The sequence below is a fragment of the Phytophthora parasitica genome, assembly GCF_000247585.1.
Source record: "Phytophthora parasitica INRA-310 unplaced genomic scaffold supercont2.23, whole genome shotgun sequence".
Classification (NCBI taxonomy): domain Eukaryota; phylum Oomycota; class Peronosporomycetes; order Peronosporales; family Peronosporaceae; genus Phytophthora; species Phytophthora nicotianae.
This window is the reverse complement of record NW_008649009.1, coordinates 870,006-886,192: the sequence shown is the minus strand read 5'-3', so window position 1 is coordinate 886,192 and position 16,187 is coordinate 870,006. Positions and strand designations below refer to the sequence as shown.

The 16,187-nt window shown below is 51.0% G+C and overlaps 9 protein-coding genes across 11 annotated transcripts; 6 read left to right on the top strand and 3 right to left on the bottom strand.

Moving 5' to 3' along the window:
* Nucleotides 1–59: 59 nt before the first annotated feature.
* PPTG_10965 (hypothetical protein) lies at nt 60–4,357 on the bottom strand (the record flags this gene model as incomplete). The annotated part of the gene is made up of 2 exons (XM_008906500.1): nt 60–4,198; nt 4,270–4,357. 2 exons carry the CDS (start codon nt 4,355–4,357, stop codon nt 60–62), a joined length of 4,227 nt encoding a protein of 1,408 aa, XP_008904748.1.
* A 34-nt stretch (nt 4,358–4,391) lies between these two features.
* Nucleotides 4,392–5,547, top strand: PPTG_10964. Of its 2 annotated transcripts, XM_008906498.1 has the most exons (3): nt 4,392–4,865; nt 4,941–5,033; nt 5,114–5,547. In XM_008906498.1, exons 1-3 carry the CDS (start codon nt 4,431–4,433, stop codon nt 5,156–5,158), a joined length of 573 nt encoding a protein of 190 aa, XP_008904746.1. In that variant the 5' UTR covers nt 4,392–4,430; the 3' UTR covers nt 5,159–5,547. The 2 variants fall into 2 exon arrangements, with proteins under 2 accessions (XP_008904746.1, XP_008904747.1); XM_008906499.1 differs by having other exon boundaries at nt 4,392–5,033.
* Nucleotides 5,548–6,119: 572 nt separating this feature from the next.
* Nucleotides 6,120–7,424, top strand: PPTG_10963 (hypothetical protein; the record flags this gene model as incomplete). Its single annotated transcript, XM_008906497.1, has 1 exon — nt 6,120–7,424. The coding sequence occupies one exon, from the start codon at nt 6,120–6,122 to the stop codon at nt 7,422–7,424; it is 1,305 nt and encodes a 434-aa protein (XP_008904745.1).
* A 786-nt stretch (nt 7,425–8,210) lies between these two features.
* PPTG_22808 (hypothetical protein) lies at nt 8,211–8,309 on the top strand (the record flags this gene model as incomplete). Its single annotated transcript, XM_008906496.1, has 1 exon — nt 8,211–8,309. One exon carries the CDS (start codon nt 8,211–8,213, stop codon nt 8,307–8,309), a length of 99 nt encoding a protein of 32 aa, XP_008904744.1.
* A 475-nt stretch (nt 8,310–8,784) lies between these two features.
* On the top strand, nt 8,785–9,681 carry PPTG_10962 (hypothetical protein; the record flags this gene model as incomplete). Its single annotated transcript, XM_008906495.1, has 1 exon — nt 8,785–9,681. One exon carries the CDS (start codon nt 8,785–8,787, stop codon nt 9,679–9,681), a length of 897 nt encoding a protein of 298 aa, XP_008904743.1.
* Nucleotides 9,682–9,865: 184 nt separating this feature from the next.
* Nucleotides 9,866–10,789, top strand: PPTG_10961 (hypothetical protein; the record flags this gene model as incomplete). Its single annotated transcript, XM_008906494.1, has 1 exon — nt 9,866–10,789. One exon carries the CDS (start codon nt 9,866–9,868, stop codon nt 10,787–10,789), a length of 924 nt encoding a protein of 307 aa, XP_008904742.1.
* A 354-nt stretch (nt 10,790–11,143) lies between these two features.
* Nucleotides 11,144–15,325, top strand: PPTG_10960. Of its 2 annotated transcripts, none has more exons than XM_008906493.1 (7): nt 11,144–11,529; nt 11,596–11,768; nt 11,829–12,062; nt 12,188–12,524; nt 12,614–12,952; nt 13,029–13,930; nt 13,998–15,325. In XM_008906493.1, the coding sequence occupies exons 1-7, from the start codon at nt 11,202–11,204 to the stop codon at nt 14,859–14,861; spliced, it is 3,177 nt and encodes a 1,058-aa protein (XP_008904741.1). In that variant the 5' UTR covers nt 11,144–11,201; the 3' UTR covers nt 14,862–15,325. The 2 variants fall into 2 exon arrangements, with proteins under 2 accessions (XP_008904741.1, XP_008904740.1); XM_008906492.1 differs by having other exon boundaries at nt 11,829–12,081; nt 12,144–12,524.
* On the bottom strand, nt 14,353–15,602 carry PPTG_10959 (hypothetical protein). Its single transcript, XM_008906491.1, has 2 exons — nt 15,330–15,602; nt 14,353–15,257 (listed from the first exon to the last, which is right to left on the bottom strand). The coding sequence occupies exons 1-2, from the start codon at nt 15,527–15,529 to the stop codon at nt 14,981–14,983; spliced, it is 477 nt and encodes a 158-aa protein (XP_008904739.1). The 5' UTR covers nt 15,530–15,602; the 3' UTR covers nt 14,353–14,980.
* A 303-nt stretch (nt 15,603–15,905) lies between these two features.
* Nucleotides 15,906–16,166, bottom strand: PPTG_22807 (hypothetical protein; the record flags this gene model as incomplete). The annotated part of the gene is made up of 1 exon (XM_008906490.1): nt 15,906–16,166. The coding sequence occupies one exon, from the start codon at nt 16,164–16,166 to the stop codon at nt 15,906–15,908; it is 261 nt and encodes an 86-aa protein (XP_008904738.1).
* Nucleotides 16,167–16,187: the final 21 nt, after the last annotated feature.

Sequence of the window (16,187 nt, the reverse complement as noted above, 5' to 3'; positions counted from 1 at the left end):
GGACACAAGTAGACATTGCTTGACTCAGTTTCAAGAGTGCGCTAATTTTGGTTGTTTATTCAGTCAAAGTCAACGCGCAAATTCAGCTCCTTTGCCTCCATAAATGCGAGAAGTTCCTGGCATTCGTCTTCACTCAAATAAGCGCGTAGCACGCGCAGTCCATCCATGTATAATGCTTTGCTCCACGCACAAGCTGCGATCCCACGGTATAACACCTTCTTCGCCGCATCCACCTTTCCTAGCGCAACTTCAAAGCGCATGTATAGACCCCAGCACAGCGCGCTGCCCTTCGTTCGAATCTGATTCACCATATTTTCAAACATTTGCCGGATCCGGTTAACTGCGGTCAAGTTCATTCCCCAGCGATGAAAAAGACAGCATGTCGGATGAGAGGATCTGTCGATACCTGACTCTGCACTCTTCGATAATTCTTTAATCGTCGCAGCTCGCTCAACGCGGTAAAATTCACAAAGCAACGCGAATAACCATTCCACCAATTCCGGTGAATCGAAATGCCGTTGCCATCTCTTCTCTACCCGAAGGAAGTAATTGCGAAGCACTTGCGAAATGGTGTTCCCTGTCTCGGCATCAACGAAGAGTCGAAGGAATATCTCGTTGGTCGGGTATTTCTCCACTGCTTCACCGACTGATGAACGCCACACACGAGGAGCAAGCACAGGAGATAAGCCCGATACTTGATGTTGCTGCATGAATTCAAGGAAGCAAGTCCACATCCATGCTACATGTGAGCAAGCCCCGTGATCTGCGTTGGAAAAGGCTTGACGATATTCACGACAAGCTGCATCAAATCCGTCATAGGCGTAAACTATGAGGGCCAAGTTGTGCAAGCAGTAGCCAACCCAGCAACTTGATCGAAGGCTTGCTTTAGAACTTTGTACGGCAGACTCATCACACTGCCGAACTGCAAGGTGGAGATCCGCACGATATTTCGCAATGAGATCAGTTTTAGTCGACGGATCGGACATCAACTGCTCGTGCAAGTAGTCTCGAATCCGGTTCTTGTACTTTTTTGCAATCGTAACCAGCGTTTCCTTCCCCTTGTCGCCCAATTTACCAGGTTGCCTCGCACTCCAAAGCGCATAGAGACACCGCAACAAACGAAGCTGTCCATAGTCACCGGGTTTCTTTCGTTCGCCAGAGGAGGGCCACATCTCGAGACGTGCGCGAAGAAAGACAAAGCGATGGAAAGCTCTAGCCGATCGCATGTTGTTTATGGAGAGTTCCCCAAGTGACTTAAGCGCATTCTCGCAAATACGTCGAACTTGGCGCTCGTTTCCCAGAGTAAATTCTAGCTTGGCGTAGGCGTGCAAAACATTAAAATCTGTGTCGCCGTCCGTGCCTCGTTTTGCTAAGATTCGACTCAGATGCCGACAGTATGCTATGCTTTCCTCTGGAGCACCGATCGAACGTGAAAGCTCAGCTTCGAAGCCAATCCACAAGCACTTTAGGGCGCTTTCAAAATCCTCATCCGTATCGCGGAATATATCCAACGCTTGTGAAAATACTCGACGGACAAACTCCACCCTGCTAGGGTCACACAGCACATCTCGGTTCACTGCAATGTCTCCAAGAAGGGCACGCTCGAGCAACTTCTTTCGGTCACATGGATCAAGAAACAGTTTGTGCTTGTCGGAGTTGCCAACTTGTGGGTCAACCACAGACAATATCGGAGCCACGAGCAGTTCATAGTCGGCAGGGCTGTCAGAGTACATTGACTCACAAGCTGGGAGACTAGTCTCCCAAGAGTATTCACCTCGCCATTCGACACCGCATATCTGCAGAATTTCGACGATAAGCCTCCATTGGTATGCCTTCGGAACAGGAAACAAAAAGGGCTGGATCTCTTCGGTTAGTGTGGCGCGGTCTGGTTGTTCCTCAATAAGATTTTGGTGAAGAGGGTTGTTTGAGCGCAGCGGGGCCCATTGCATCTGTGTCTGCACTTCTTCGCGGTTAAGCCATTGTAGATACCGGTCATTTCCATCCACTGAATCGTAACTTGCACGCTGGTCCCCCACTTGTGACTTTGTCTCTGCCAGTACTGCCCGTTTCATTTTCTCTTTTTCAAGCAGTTGAGCTTGTCGAGCACGCGCATTTTCCGTTCCGCGTAACTCGGCAAGAATACGCTCGTACTCTTTCGTATCGTTGGCATCATCGATGTTAATGCGATACCCGTGCAAGTTGCTATAGATTAATTTGCCACCTCGTCTGGATTCCGCCTCCGAGTCGTCACTTGTTGATGAATCCGAGTCAACCTCGTTGTTATCATTTTTGCTACCTGCGGCACCTTTTCCATCATTTTTGCGCGATCGACGTTGGTATGCTGCAGAAGCTGACAACAGGCTCTGTCTGTGCTTTTCAGTTCGCAGCACTTCAGGAGGATTCACTTGATCGACAGTGGTGACACAATTTTTCTGAATGTAATCTTGGAGCTGACCCGGCGAAGGCTTTGGAGAGTTTTCTTCCAGTAGTACTCCACTGCTCAATTCCGTCTTACCACTCCATTCGTCACCAACTGCAAGTGTACCTTCCTTATTCCACCGTAACGCAAACTTTCGCAACAATTCCAAGTGATCCTCTTTGTTGCTAGACCTATCAACCACTGCACTCCCATTAAAGGTAAAATCAATCAGAGCTTGCAACTGAGCGATCGAGCGTTCGATGAAGCCTGCCCTTTTCTCAAACTGGCACATAAGAAAATGAAAATCGAGCAACGATACTGATAACTCCCCCGCTTGTGTGGAGATCTTGGCTATCTCACTTGCGTCTGGAACTGGTGGTGCGAGCTCGGTCGCTGTTTCTGCAGCATTTGCACACTCTTTTCTTAAAACAGTAATGATACGCGCGTAGAGATCGCGGACAGCTTGCATGGAGAAGCTACCAAAATGTTGGTGGCGGCTTTGAAGCAACTTGATCCACAGCTCGCTGTTCGTCACATCTTCAGAGAGGAGACTCTCAAGCTGCCGCTGAAACGATTCCATATCTCCACCCTCACCACTCGTTTGAGTCTGCAACGACATGTTCAGTTTTACACAATGCAACTCCCGTGACTGTGGGTTGTTAGCAAGCGCTCTGGCGAGAATAGCAGCTTGCTTCTCCGCAATGCTTGCTTTCATTGCTGAACTCAATCTTTTCGTGTTGGCCTGAAGCCGCATTGTCTGCTCTTGGAAAGCCATCAAATCGAGCCAACTGTCAATAATGTGCGGGTTTGCTGCAACAGCAGAGTTGAGCAATTTGCTGCGTTCCACTAGGTGTTGCTCCACGCTTTGCCCGTCAGTTAGTAAGATTCCGTTCATGCCGTTACTTGAATTGGACACCTCATCCATGCTATCACTCACCACATCAAGTATCGGGTCAAGTGGAATGTACGCCATTTCAGGTGGACGATGGGTCACAACCAGGTTAGCAGCTTGGCTTGGTTGATCCAGTTTGTCTTCAGCTGTCGCGCGAGACAATCTTTTCTCCGAGTAGGCAAGATACAGACGCTTTTGTCGAGCATTTTTCTCCAGTTTTCGTGCCTGCAGCGAGAAATACCGGTCTCCGTTTTGATTATACTTCTCCTTGCCGGGCATGTCACTGCTGGTGTATTTTGGCCGAGCTTGGGATACCCATGCACCGGTGCGCAAGTTCCGTCTTGTAGCCAACTCGTACAACGGCTGATCATGGGCATACGTCGATCCAAAGAATTGGTTATCGCGATCGCCTACACGATCGAACTCGAAGAGTTTGTCTTCCTGTTCTCCAGCATTTTGGCTTTGGACAACAACATCTTTGGCAGGCTGTTTTACAATCCGCGTCTCCTCCTTGTGACTACACGACTGGGATCGAGACTGAGAGTTACTACGGCTACGATGTCGTTGTCGAGAGCGGTGATTAGACTGACGCCTTTCATCGTCATCATCACTGCTATCGGAGCGACTCCACGATCTGCGCCGTTTCCTGTCCTTGCTTTTCTTCTTGCGCTTGGCGAGGTGGCGACTCTCGCGCGATGTCACGGCCGCCGACTCCTCGCTGCGCCGCTTCTTCTCCTTGTGTATTTTCTTCTCTTTATGGCGGTGTTTACTTCGGCGATGTTTGTAAACTTGCAATGCAGACTCGGACGAGTCGGCAACATCTTCTGTCATCTTCGCGATGTCATCACTTTTGCCACTGGAAAAGCTCTTACCAACGCTCAGCCAATCTGAGGACGTAGGCACCACAACATTAGCATAGTAGCACTAGTATAATTCAGCAGCCATGCAGACAACCCACCATTGACGGCGTCTTCAGCGTCTGCATCGACATCGTGTGTTGCTGCCGTCCGCCCTGCTGCGAACATGATGAGGCGCAATTTGCGCATTGGACTATTTTGGACAATAAATGTGTATTAAACTAAATGTTTAGTCCAGTGTTGCATTCAACGCGCACAAACGATGAGTTGCGAGAAGCTGGCAATGCGGTCGCCGCCGGCGGATCTAACTAACGAGGAGGAAGTCTCTGCCTATATCAAGGAGAAAATACGTGTGTACAGCAATTTCCCCAAGCCTGGCGCGGACTTTAGCGACGTCACCTCGCTCCTGTTGGATCCCATTGCCTTCCAGGTTGCCATTGACGCTCTCAAACTGCGGTATGAGGACAAGGGTATCACGCACGTAGTTAGTACTGAATCGAGAGGGTTTATCTTCGGAGCTCCATTGGCGCTTGCTCTTGAGGCTGCTTTTGTGCCAGTGCGTCGTACCCGGAGACTACCAGGAGACGTCGTTGGCGTGGATTATGTGTCGGGTTATTACAGCGGTCGGATGGAGGTTCATCAAGACGCCATCCCCAACGGAGGACGCGTTGTCATTATCGACGATTTGGTTGCGTCTGTACGGCAAACTGTGCTTTCTTTATACTATGATATTTTAGAAGTCGCAGCAAGCCTTACTGATGTTATTCTCTAGGGCAAAACACTCAGGGTGACGGTCGAGCTCGTCGAAAAGCTCGGTGGAGAGGTGGTAGAGTGCGGCTGCGTGATCAATTCGCTGCATTCAACGGTATGTTTGCTCTCTGACTTGCTGAGTTGCAGCTGATACCAAAAACTGACTCACTATCGGCGCATGAAATGTTACTTTAGGATTCGCTGGAAAACATCCCGCTGTACGGACTCACGACGATATGACCATCGCTTTTGGAGACAAAAGCTGTCTAAATAAATAAACATGACGAGGCTAAGGCAGCGTCCGCCTGCTGCACGATCGAGTCTAGCGGTAGTCGCTGTGTGTACATCCCGTGCAGCAGAGGCCGATAAACGGACGTGCTCATGCGTCGTACATAATGGTACTCGCACAAGCAAGAGGTTTAAGGTTGTCATGAATGCTACATCCCGGTAGTTGACATGTGGAGTAACCTAAGTATCCACAGCTTTCTTATGTAGTCTTGGTACTGTGGGTTCTACTCAAAATTGGACAGGACGGTTCTTTGAATGAATCTCCCCCAAATCGCCCAGCGTTTACAATTCCGTATACTGACCCGTTTAAGTACGAAATAAGGTGGCAAGAAAATTTTTACTAATGACTTGGGTTTGTATGTGGGTGATTGTCCTCCCGCTCCTCAAAAAGACCCATGTCGGCAAATTTGGACGGAATTCACAATATCGAATTTGTTATTGTACCTAGCAAGTCAAGTACACCAATGCAATATGAATCCTTTGATAACTCTGCCATGCTCCGGGTCAGCAAAACGAACGGCATTGTACATCTTTCCCAATGCATTTTTGCATGTTGACGAGTGAAGTAGCGTTTTAAGTGTTGAAAGGCAGAGGTAGGCAGAACATTATCTTGAACAGGTCCCACAGAGTGCTCGTCTCGCTGTAGCCAACGATGAACAGACTTGAAGCCAAAGTGTATCGCCAGTTTTGCATCCCGCATCGGTATTTGCAAACCTGTTGAACCTGTTTCATTGATACTTGCAAACATTATATTAATTCATTAAAACTTTCTTAATGCGCACTGTCAAAACTATACAAACAGCACCGTGATTATCATAGGTTTCGGATGACACTAGTTTTGGACCTCGGAAGAGTTGGAATCAAAAAACGAAAAAACCGCGAAAGGGAAGAACCTACAGCGCCTGCTTACAACATGCCGCCTAAGCAGCGAACCCGCCAGCGCTTCGGGCCCAGCCAGGACTACCTGCTGGTCGTGCAGGTAAACACGGACCAGCCGTTCCGTGCACCGTACGGCGGACTGATGGCCGGCTGGGAGAAGATCGCAACGACTCTCAATGGCTGCAGCGCCTTCAAGATGCACCACCTCAAGGGTCCCATCGCCAAGAACCGCTTCGAGCGCCTCGTGGAGCGCCACCGCAACTGGGTCAAGAATGGCAGCCACCCGGATGACGCGCCGTCACAGGATACTGCCTTCCAGAGTGTCATGGTCGAGGTGATTCCCAAGCTGGAGGCTGCCGAGAAGGAGCCGCAGGCTCAGACGTTGGGCAAGCGCGGTCGCCCCCGGAAGATCCGACCGGAGGATGGCGAAGAACCCGCTGGGAAGAAGCCGGTGCCGGCGTCTGCGCAGGTGGCCATTGCTCCGTCCCCATTGGGACCTCAGCCGTCGTCCACTTCACTCCTCGTGGATTCTGAGGACCAGGCACTGCCCACTGCAACCAAGGCCACTCGCCAACGGTTCACTCCAGGAGATGACCTCTTGCTTATCAAGTTTGTAAAGGAGTCACTGCCATTCCGCGCTAAGTTTGGCGCCATCTCGGCGGCGTGGGAAGACGTGGCGGCCAAGCTGGACAACTGCTCAGAGTTCTCCAAGGACAACATCAAGGGCCCCATCGTGCGCTACCGCTTCGAAAACCTCGTGTCCAAGTACCGTGAACGCGTCAAACGCAACAACGGTCGCGTGGTTGGACCGAAGGGTGTTCCTGCGGGTGAACTTGAAGTGCTCATGACGGAGCTAGTGTCGCTACTGGACGGTGGAGACCCAGTCAGCGCTGCCCAGCTCGCGCAGAGCGTGGCGATCGCTACTGGCACGACCGATGCGACTTCCCGAGAGGTCCCTCATTCTTCTACCAACCAGGACGAGGATTCTACTAGTAGTACCCCGAGCGAGTCGTCGTCGCCGGCCCCCACGTCATCGCAGAGTTTCGTCGTCCCTACGACTGAGCCTCGTCCGGCGAAGGTGGAAAAATCAACGAGTGGCACGGACCCTACCAACATTGCTGAGCTCAAGGCGCTGATCCAGGAGATGGTGGATCAACAGACTCGGACCACTGAGCAGATGGTGCTGCTGCAGCGTGAAGAGCGCCGCCTGGAGGCAGAACGGCGAGAGCGGGCGTTGGAAAGCGAGCGAGCGGAGCGCGAGAAGGACCGCCAAGCGCTGACTTCCGCGGTGATGTCGGTCATGAAGACGTTCCTCGATGAGAACGGCCGCAAGAACTGAGATGGGGTGGTAGTTCATATAATGGCTTAGGGCGCTGTCGTTTTAGCAATATCTCTGTAGCACACATCCGGGCCAGCGTTTTGCATGCGCCCGGTAATTCCATCAAGTTCATGTGAGCTTGCCTCTGAACATCGCTATCAACTTCAAAGTCGCAGCTGACGATTTGCCATTTGGTTTCTTTTCCCTCGTCGGGCTACACTTCTGAAGAACGTCTCTATCACGTATTGGTAAGGAAGCGAGAACTGACCATGCCTGAGAACGCAGGTTCATGCTTCGCACGGAGTTGCTGCGCGACCTGCTGCGCCAGCGGAGGAACCTCCACAAACGACACGAGCCGCCGGCGCCTCGCTGAAGACGACCCTCGTCGCCGCGACTACGAAACATCACGCGACGTGACTGTGCAGCCCGTGGTGATGTCCCAGATCCGCCCGCCGCAGCCTCAAGTGCACTCGAACGCCTAGAAGGGACGACGAGAGTTATGCTCCAGCGACGGCATGGACGAACTTGAAGAAAGCTGCGTGCCGGAGATGGTTACGGACCAAAAAGGAGCAGCTCATCAGTGGATAATGAATATATTGCATTGCCAATAGCGTCCTCAGGCACTGCTTGACAAGCAGTAGCAGCGATATCCAGTTGCTGGCGATTATGACACGCTTGATGTGGGTTAATTTCCAAGCATCAACGCGTTTTTTGTTGTTGCTGAGACACAACCGACTTTAATATTATCAAGTGTGCACAAGTCACAGGCTTGATCAAACATGATAGCGCATAAGAAGAGCCTAGTTCATGGAACACCAAAAGCTATCTCATTGCGAGAATCACCAGCAGAAGAGCAAGTGCAAGAAGCTCGAGAGTAACAACACGAAAGGAACCCCACCAGTGTAGTCGACAAGACTACAATGTGCTGCCCTGATGGCGACGATTGCTGCGCATGCCTAGCAGGCATGTGCTGCGCTTCATGTTGTCTTTCGGCCGCCTCGGCTGGGGACAATGACCGTAGGGATCCTCGTGACTACGACTCGCGATCCCCGAAACAAGTGTACGTTCAACCAGTGGTTGTGCAACAAGGCTACGAGTACCCGCCGCCAGGATACGGACCACCACCACCAGGATATGGCCCTCCACCCCCCCACCGTGACTACTATTAACGCCCAAGTGACTGAACTCTAGGACAAGAAGCGCACCTTGACGACAAGTGCTGTCATTGACACATACCTATGGTAAATGCTAAAATAGAAAAACGTTTTGGTCTTTCATCGTTGCCATCGAATCGTTCACATGTCAGATCATGTTGAAGTGCTATTCTCAGATTTTGGAATCAGATGTGAGAGATCGTGTAGCAATTTGCAAACAAACACGAATGGGAGGGGAGACTGTAGTTGGTACGAGGCTGCATTGGCACAGCCACTCGCAGAGCGACCGCATCGATGTCGACAAGGTGCTGGGCCAAGTGCGCACCTTTTGCGCTCGCGCAGCCACGTACTCGGATGGCGGGATTCTTATTGCGGTGGGGCTGCCCGAAGCGATTGCCGACTCTATCACAGCCGCTCATGGAGAGGCACCCTCATCAAACGCCTTTATCGAGTCTGTGCGCGAGTTCATGACCAAATTGCAGAGCGAGGTGACTGCTGGAACCCTCGTCGGCAAAGTGGAGATTATCCCGATGCTTCATTGGGGCAAGTTTGTTCCAGCCCTGAACGCATTGGTTGGAATGGCTGCCGACCACTTTCCCGCGGCCGACACTCTGATTCTGCAGTCACTGGAGATTGACGTTAATGCAGCTAGTGTGACTTCCCTACGCTCGCACTTTGATATCGAACGTGACCTTGTGGTGGGCGCGATGCTGCCTGGCCATGACTTCCAGCCCGATCCGTCGAGTCAACCAGTCGAGCTGAGTGGCTTAACGTCGCCGTGGAACACGCTTGCACTCTGGAATCTGGAACAACTGACGAAGGTGGGATTTGCACTCATGGGGGATGCATTGCGTCTCGAGGTCGACGGGATTGGGTCGGCCGCTGGCATCGAAGAAGTCGCCACAATCGCCATGTATCAACAGCTTTACTCCAACGGGACGTCACCTACGACAGCCAAGCTGGTGCGCGTACCCAGCATCGCGTGGCAAGTGGACGGATTGCAAGACCCCAAACGTCTCGAGTGGCATAAGAAGAAAATGGCTAGTAAGCAGCAGCGCGCAGCTGCGCAACTTGCTCACTTCGGTGGTGTGGCCTCCGGCTGCGTGTATCACTTGGAGGCGTGAGGAGGAAGCGTTGTAAACCTAGCTTAGAAGCGTTATTCAATGGTACTTTGCTGTGGACCTTAGTAAACTGTGATCACTTGTTGTAGAGAACCTGAGGAGGCCCACTTCTGAATCTGATACCGCGCGATGTGACGTGAAAACGTACGTCCAACTGGAAGACTCGGGAGCAAGACACACTACAAGCATGCATGGCAAGATAGTGGTTGGCACAAGATTGCACTGGCAAAGCCACTCGCAGCACGAGCGGATTAATGTGGAGGAGTTGCTGGGTCAATTGCGCGAGTTCTGCGCCTATGCAGCGACGTATGCGGACGGCGGTATTCTCATCGCTGTGGGGCTTCCTACTTCAACGATAACAGGAGTGCCTGCCTCGGGCGCTGCAGACTCGTTCTTGCCCGCAAGTGCATTCGTTGATTCGGTGCGGGAGCTTTTGACAAGACTGCAGCAAGACGTGGACTCGGGAGCGATTGCTGGCAAGGTGGAGATCATTCCCATGCTGTTCTGGGGCAAGTTCGTGCCGGCATTGAATGCTCTGATTGGAACAGCCGCCGACCACTACCCGGAGGCTGACATGCTGCTGCTCCAGTCTTTGGAGATTAAGGTGGATGCGGCTGGAGTGGCGCTGCTGCGTTCGAACCTTGATCTAAACCACGATCTCGTCGTGGGCTCAGCATTGCCCGGGCACACTTTCCAACCTGATCCAGCAGTGCAGCCGCTGGAATTGAGTGGGTTGACATCGCCCTGGAATACGCTAGCGCTTTGGAACTTGCAGCAATTGACCAAGATAGGTTTCGTACTCATGGGGGACGCGTTGCGTCTAGAAGTCGAGGGTGTTGGCCCCGCTGGTGGAGACGAAGAGGTATCTACAATCTCAGTGTACCAGCAGCTTCTTGCCAACGTACAAGTTCCTACAAGAGCGAAGCTCATCCGAGTACCCGGTGTTATCTGGAAGGTGGCCGATTTCAAAGACCCTGAGCGCGTGGCGTGGCATGCAATGAAAATGCGGAGCAAGAAGCAGCGCACTGCAGCGCAAATGGCACATTTTGGCGGCGTGGCGCCTGGCCGAGTGTATCACATAGAGCCTTCACTTCAGAATGGTGCAAAATAGGAAGCAACAAAGCAAATTCAACTACAGCCACGTAGGCAAGCAAAAGGTTTGGTACCTGCATTTGTGCACCCAATCTTCTTCCTTGGTATGATTTGGACAGGATGTACTTCGTAGATGATTTCAGGTGTACTGGCTCACAAAGAGATTCATCAAATGACCACGACGTCTTGAACTACATGTAACGAGGCTCTTGGAAGCTCCAAGTTGGAGCACCACGCAGTGAGTAGTGCGATGATGGAGCTCAATAGTCATGCCAACTCTGGCAGCTCAATAGGGTTGCAAAGGCAAACTCATTTTCTAACCTGGATCAAGATCACAGTAAATTTTGACATGAGTAGTGGACATGAGAGCGCAACACTGAGAGATGTGATGGCCTGCAATTCTTCGCAGGTTAGGATGGCTTGCAGCAAGGATGGATCCTAGCGAGCTCAGCTGCTTTTTCAATTTGATCACTCCGTTCTCGCATACCTGGTTGTTCACGGCTCAAATCTGCGACAATGCTACAGACATTAATCCGACAAGTACGGTACTGCTAAGCGTCCTCTTGAAGCCAAGCCACAGACGACGTTACGGCGGCCAGCGGCGAATGATCTCAGGCGATGGTATTCAAGCGCGCGCAGCCTCTCTGCGCCAGGAAGCGACTCGGCGGTGGCTCGTGAAGGACGAGCTGATATTCCTGCTGTTGCATTACAAGCTGGTGGGCGTGCCGATTCTCCACTCGCTGCAGTTGCGGCCGCCAAGTAGGTTCCATCGTCGCGTGGTCGCTAAGGCGCGTCGGCTAACTCATATTTTATCATTGCCAATAGGCGGTACCTTGCTGTTCTATGACACGCAGAAGATATCGGACTACAAGAGGGATGGCTGGCATTGGCAGAAGCGCAAGGACAAGAGCGGACGGGTGCGTGAGGACCGCGCCAAACTCGTGATCAACCGAGAAGTCATCATCTTAGGGACATACGTGCACTCTGCCGAGACTTCTGTACGTTGGATATACCAGAGTTGGAGCTCTAGACGCTTTGCTAACATTTCATGACTACAGACATTCCATCGGAGGATTTATTCAGTGCGCGACTCCAAGGATACTATCGTCCTCGTCCACTACTTCGACGAAGCCAACAAGGATCCTGCGATTCGTCAATTGTCTTTGACTTCAATCAAAACCAATCAAAGCACAAGCAAGGGGGTTAAACGGTCGCTACCAGTTGCTGTAACCAGGGGTGTCATACCCCTAAGACAACCCAGTCCACCGCAGCCATTGTCATCGGAAGAAACGGTAGATTCCATCATGAAAAGTATGCAGGTGGCTTCTTCATCTTCGCAGCTCTCAATTTCTAACCCTCGTATTTGTTCGCAGACTGTTTTGATATGGATTTCGAGCCTCACGGTGCATTGTACCAGACTTCTTCGCTCAATATGTCTGATGCAGATCTACAACTATTGAAGGACAGTGCAATGGAGGAAATCAGTGCCGACGATTTGTTCAATGATCTGGCTTCGGCGACATCGCCAGAAAAAGACACTAGCGGCTTGGGAGGTCAACAGACTTTTGAACTGGTCGAAATTTCAGACTTTTCTCCTGACTGGGACTTCGGAGACGGCGGAGCCAAAGTTCTCATCTGTCTGGCAGCAAAGCTTCCTGAAAGATTGGCTCTAGATCCGATGAAATTGTTTGTGCAGTTTGGAATGAAACGAGCTCGCGCAGAGAAAGTATCGGAGACGGTATTGCGCTGCACTGGTGCGTCCACAAACTGAATATTGTTTACCGATTTTGCAGCTGTGGTTGACACTAACCCTTTTTAACATTGTGTGCACTGTTTGCTACAGCTCCAAGTTCGCTAGAGCTTGGAAGTGTGGACATGTTTGTGTGCCACTTCGGTGGATCATTGGAATGCATACAGCTAACCCACAAAAAGCAGTTCACATATCGGAGCCATTATCAGGTGTCGCCTTCGCTGATTGGGCGCATTGCAAGAGATAAACGCGTTTCTGAAGCAGGAGCGATAGATCCTTTGGATCTTACAACACCAAGTACCCCTAGTGCCTTCGGCACCGGTAAGAGAGGTCGATCACCGACTGTTCTGTCCCAAAGTCCGGTCATGAAGCGATCAGAGGACAAATTTACTGGATCAAATCGAAATCTATCGACATACGTCGAGTCAGATTGTAAGTTTTCGATTTTATTGTGATGCTTGCTTATCATCCTGAATTTTCACACTTTTTCGTTGTCCCTTGTGCTCAGTGGACGAGCGGCAATGCAAGATTCGGGTGGTAGAGCGTCTGTCTGAATTCCACCAGGCAATTCGCACCAAAACTGCGGAACCTGCACCCATTGACCCGCCAGCTTTTGCTGGAAGCGATAGTGACGACAGGAATGCTACTTTACGGAGAGAAGAAAACTCGTCCTTACCGACCACGCTGCCAACTTCGGGTTCATCGACTAGTCAAGTGGCTCATCCTCAGCAATCAAGCGTCAAGACAGAATCTTCAGACTCGTCGACTGCATTGGACGATTGCACTATTGAGACACTAAGTGACAACGATTTGGAGCAGCTCTCGGAAAAACTACTCGAGCGTGTCGTGCGTCAGCTTATCACGGTCGCGCACACGAGCGAAGAACTGCTGGACGAGCTCAACTCCCTCGACGAAACTGGATTGAGCTTGTTGCATTACGTGAGTTTTTACAACTACTCGCAGTTGGTGCCGGTACTGGTTGCACATGGTGCACATATCAACCAGCAAAGTACGCAAGGTCAGACAGCACTTCATTTAGCAGCAGGGTGCGGCCACGACGAAGTAGTAGATGTATTACTGGAATCTGGAGCGGACTTACAAGTGCGCGACTTTGACGGCCTTACGGCTGCTGATCGCGCAGAGAAGTCAGGTCACGCAGACGTTGCTGCAAAATTGCACCATCACATGGGCGATGATTCGAGTGACTTGAGTACTGTTGACGAGATATATGGCTTTGGAGGATCACCGATGGAGATTGATGACGCCCCAACGCCGTACACTGATGCTGGAGATATGGGCCTTTTAGCAGAAAATGATCACGTGGCGTCTAATGTTCATCCACCGCGTTCCCACTCGAACAGTTGTGAGAGTCCGTGCGAGTCAAATTTGTCGTCGAAGATGACGTCTTATGTGAGTTACCTATAGTTGAGAGATGCTACTGTGTTGGATTGCTAACGGTAATGGAAATGTTTCGCAGGTGGGAGCGAATCAAGAGCACAATCGGAAGCTTCTGCTTGGAGCTTTCTCTACGATGAGTTTGCACGATAAATGCGCGCTTTCATTGACAATATCGCGAGACTCGGGGGGTCACGTATCCAGGCGTCGTGAAAGCAGCGTTGGAGAAGACGTTCTAATTAATTCACCCAGTAGTAGCACGGGAACATCGGCAGGTTTTGGTTCATCTCCAGCAAGTATGGTTGGCATGGACGCCAACCTTGTTGGCGCACGGTTAGTGCTGTCAGGAGCAGAGAACGACTCGGATGTTCAGAGCGTAATTGCCGAAGACGAGGAGGGTTTGAACAAACTCCAAGCAGCGATGGAACTCATGGGGCCAGAAGAAAGACAGTCACTGGAAGATGAGGTGAAGGTTCTACAGCATGGCATCCGAGCATGGTTGCTCAAGCGGAATTGCAAGAACATGCGCGAAACGACCAAACAGCTCCGTGAAGCCACGCAGAGCATCGAGGACCAGCAGAAGCAACAAGAAGCAGCCGAGCAATGCTCTTTGGTATCTAGTGAGTTATCAGAACGTGAGCGTGCCGCTGTGACCGTCCAGGCAGCGACACGCAGCATGCTGGCTCGACGCAGTTTCCTACAGACAAAGCACGTCGCAATTAAGTTCCAAGCCGCTACACGCGGTGTGCTTTGCCGCAAGAACTTTGCGCGTATGAAAGCGCATGCTCTAGCATCACTGGTGATCCAGCGCAACGTCCGCGAGTGGTGGAACAAGCAGCCCGCTGCAACTCGCATTGATAAAGAAACCGATGACCCAGAAAAAGACACAGAAGAAGAGAAAACTCCAATTCCGGAAGACGCATATGAAGCGCAACGCAGCTTGTAAATCACGCCACACAGTATCATAGTCCAACACCAGCATTGCACATTCCACCTCGTTCTATTTGCCGCTTCCTCTGTATAACGACGACTGTAACCTGCCACAGGAAATTCGTGCTAAAAACCTTAGTCCATGCTCTCAGCTCCTTCATCCGTGTATCGCCGGAAGCCCGGGATGGGGGGCGTCCAGGTGGCCATGCCACGCTCCTCCGGCACGGGGGAGACATCGTTTTCCAGTGCCTCGTCCTGTAGTTCCGCGGGTAGCGCGTTAATGGCCTCCCACTTGAGGTCGATCTTAGTCTGCAGGTCGCGCATAAGGTGGTTGTGCTCAATGCTGCTCATGATGTTGTAGCGACGGCCGATCTCCTGGTGGCGCTGCTTCTCCTCCTCTGTCCACTCCTCTCTGCAAAAATATCCACAACAAGATTTAGTGCATAATAACAGCATTACACTATAATATTCGATTGCAACGTACGCGTCAGGGTACTGGCCCTTGATAGCACGCAGCATCTGCTCGAAGTTGGCATCGTCGCCACCCTTCTTTCCCTTCTTCTTCTTGTCCTTCTTGGAAGCGAAGCCACGAACGCTCGACGAAGTCGTGACCACGTCAACCAGTGCGCAGGCGGTCGCACGCTTGGCGCCCACCGAAGTCACACTACGCAGTAGCAGAGCCATGTCAATGCGCAACTTGTCTTGCACCGGTCGGAGTCTCTCGACCACAAAGTGCTGCTATCAAAGCTACGAAGCGCTAAGTACGATGAGGTGTACCACATATTTCAAATAACTATTGACAATTAATATTACATAATAAAATTAAAACAATACATTTTTCTTCTGACTTGAGTATTAATACAATAGCATTTATTTACATAATACTAGTACCGTAAAACTTATGTGCAAACGGACAAGTCGTATTTATCTTGACCCATCTATAACACATATCTTTGAGGACTGACTTTATTTTAAGTATCGAATAATACATTTTTGACCCAATGTTAAGAACACACACTTCTAACTTCTGATTATCTACTTCTGTATTGCTTCCGATTATTCATTCATTGTCTTCTCCGTCGCTTTCGCTGTCGTCAGCCAGGTCGTCGTCGGATGATAGATCTTTATCTTTATCACCCACTAAGCATGCCCTCTTTCCTTGACGTGTTCGAGCTCGTAAACTGAGTTGATGGCGACGCAAGAACCCCTTCCGCCAGTGCCACGAAGCTTTAAACCCTAGAACATCATGTTCCGCGGCGATTTCAAGTGCTTGCATCTCTAGCATAGGCCCACTCACAGGCACGCCATCTTTTCGTAGCATGTTCACCCAGCCCACGAGCTC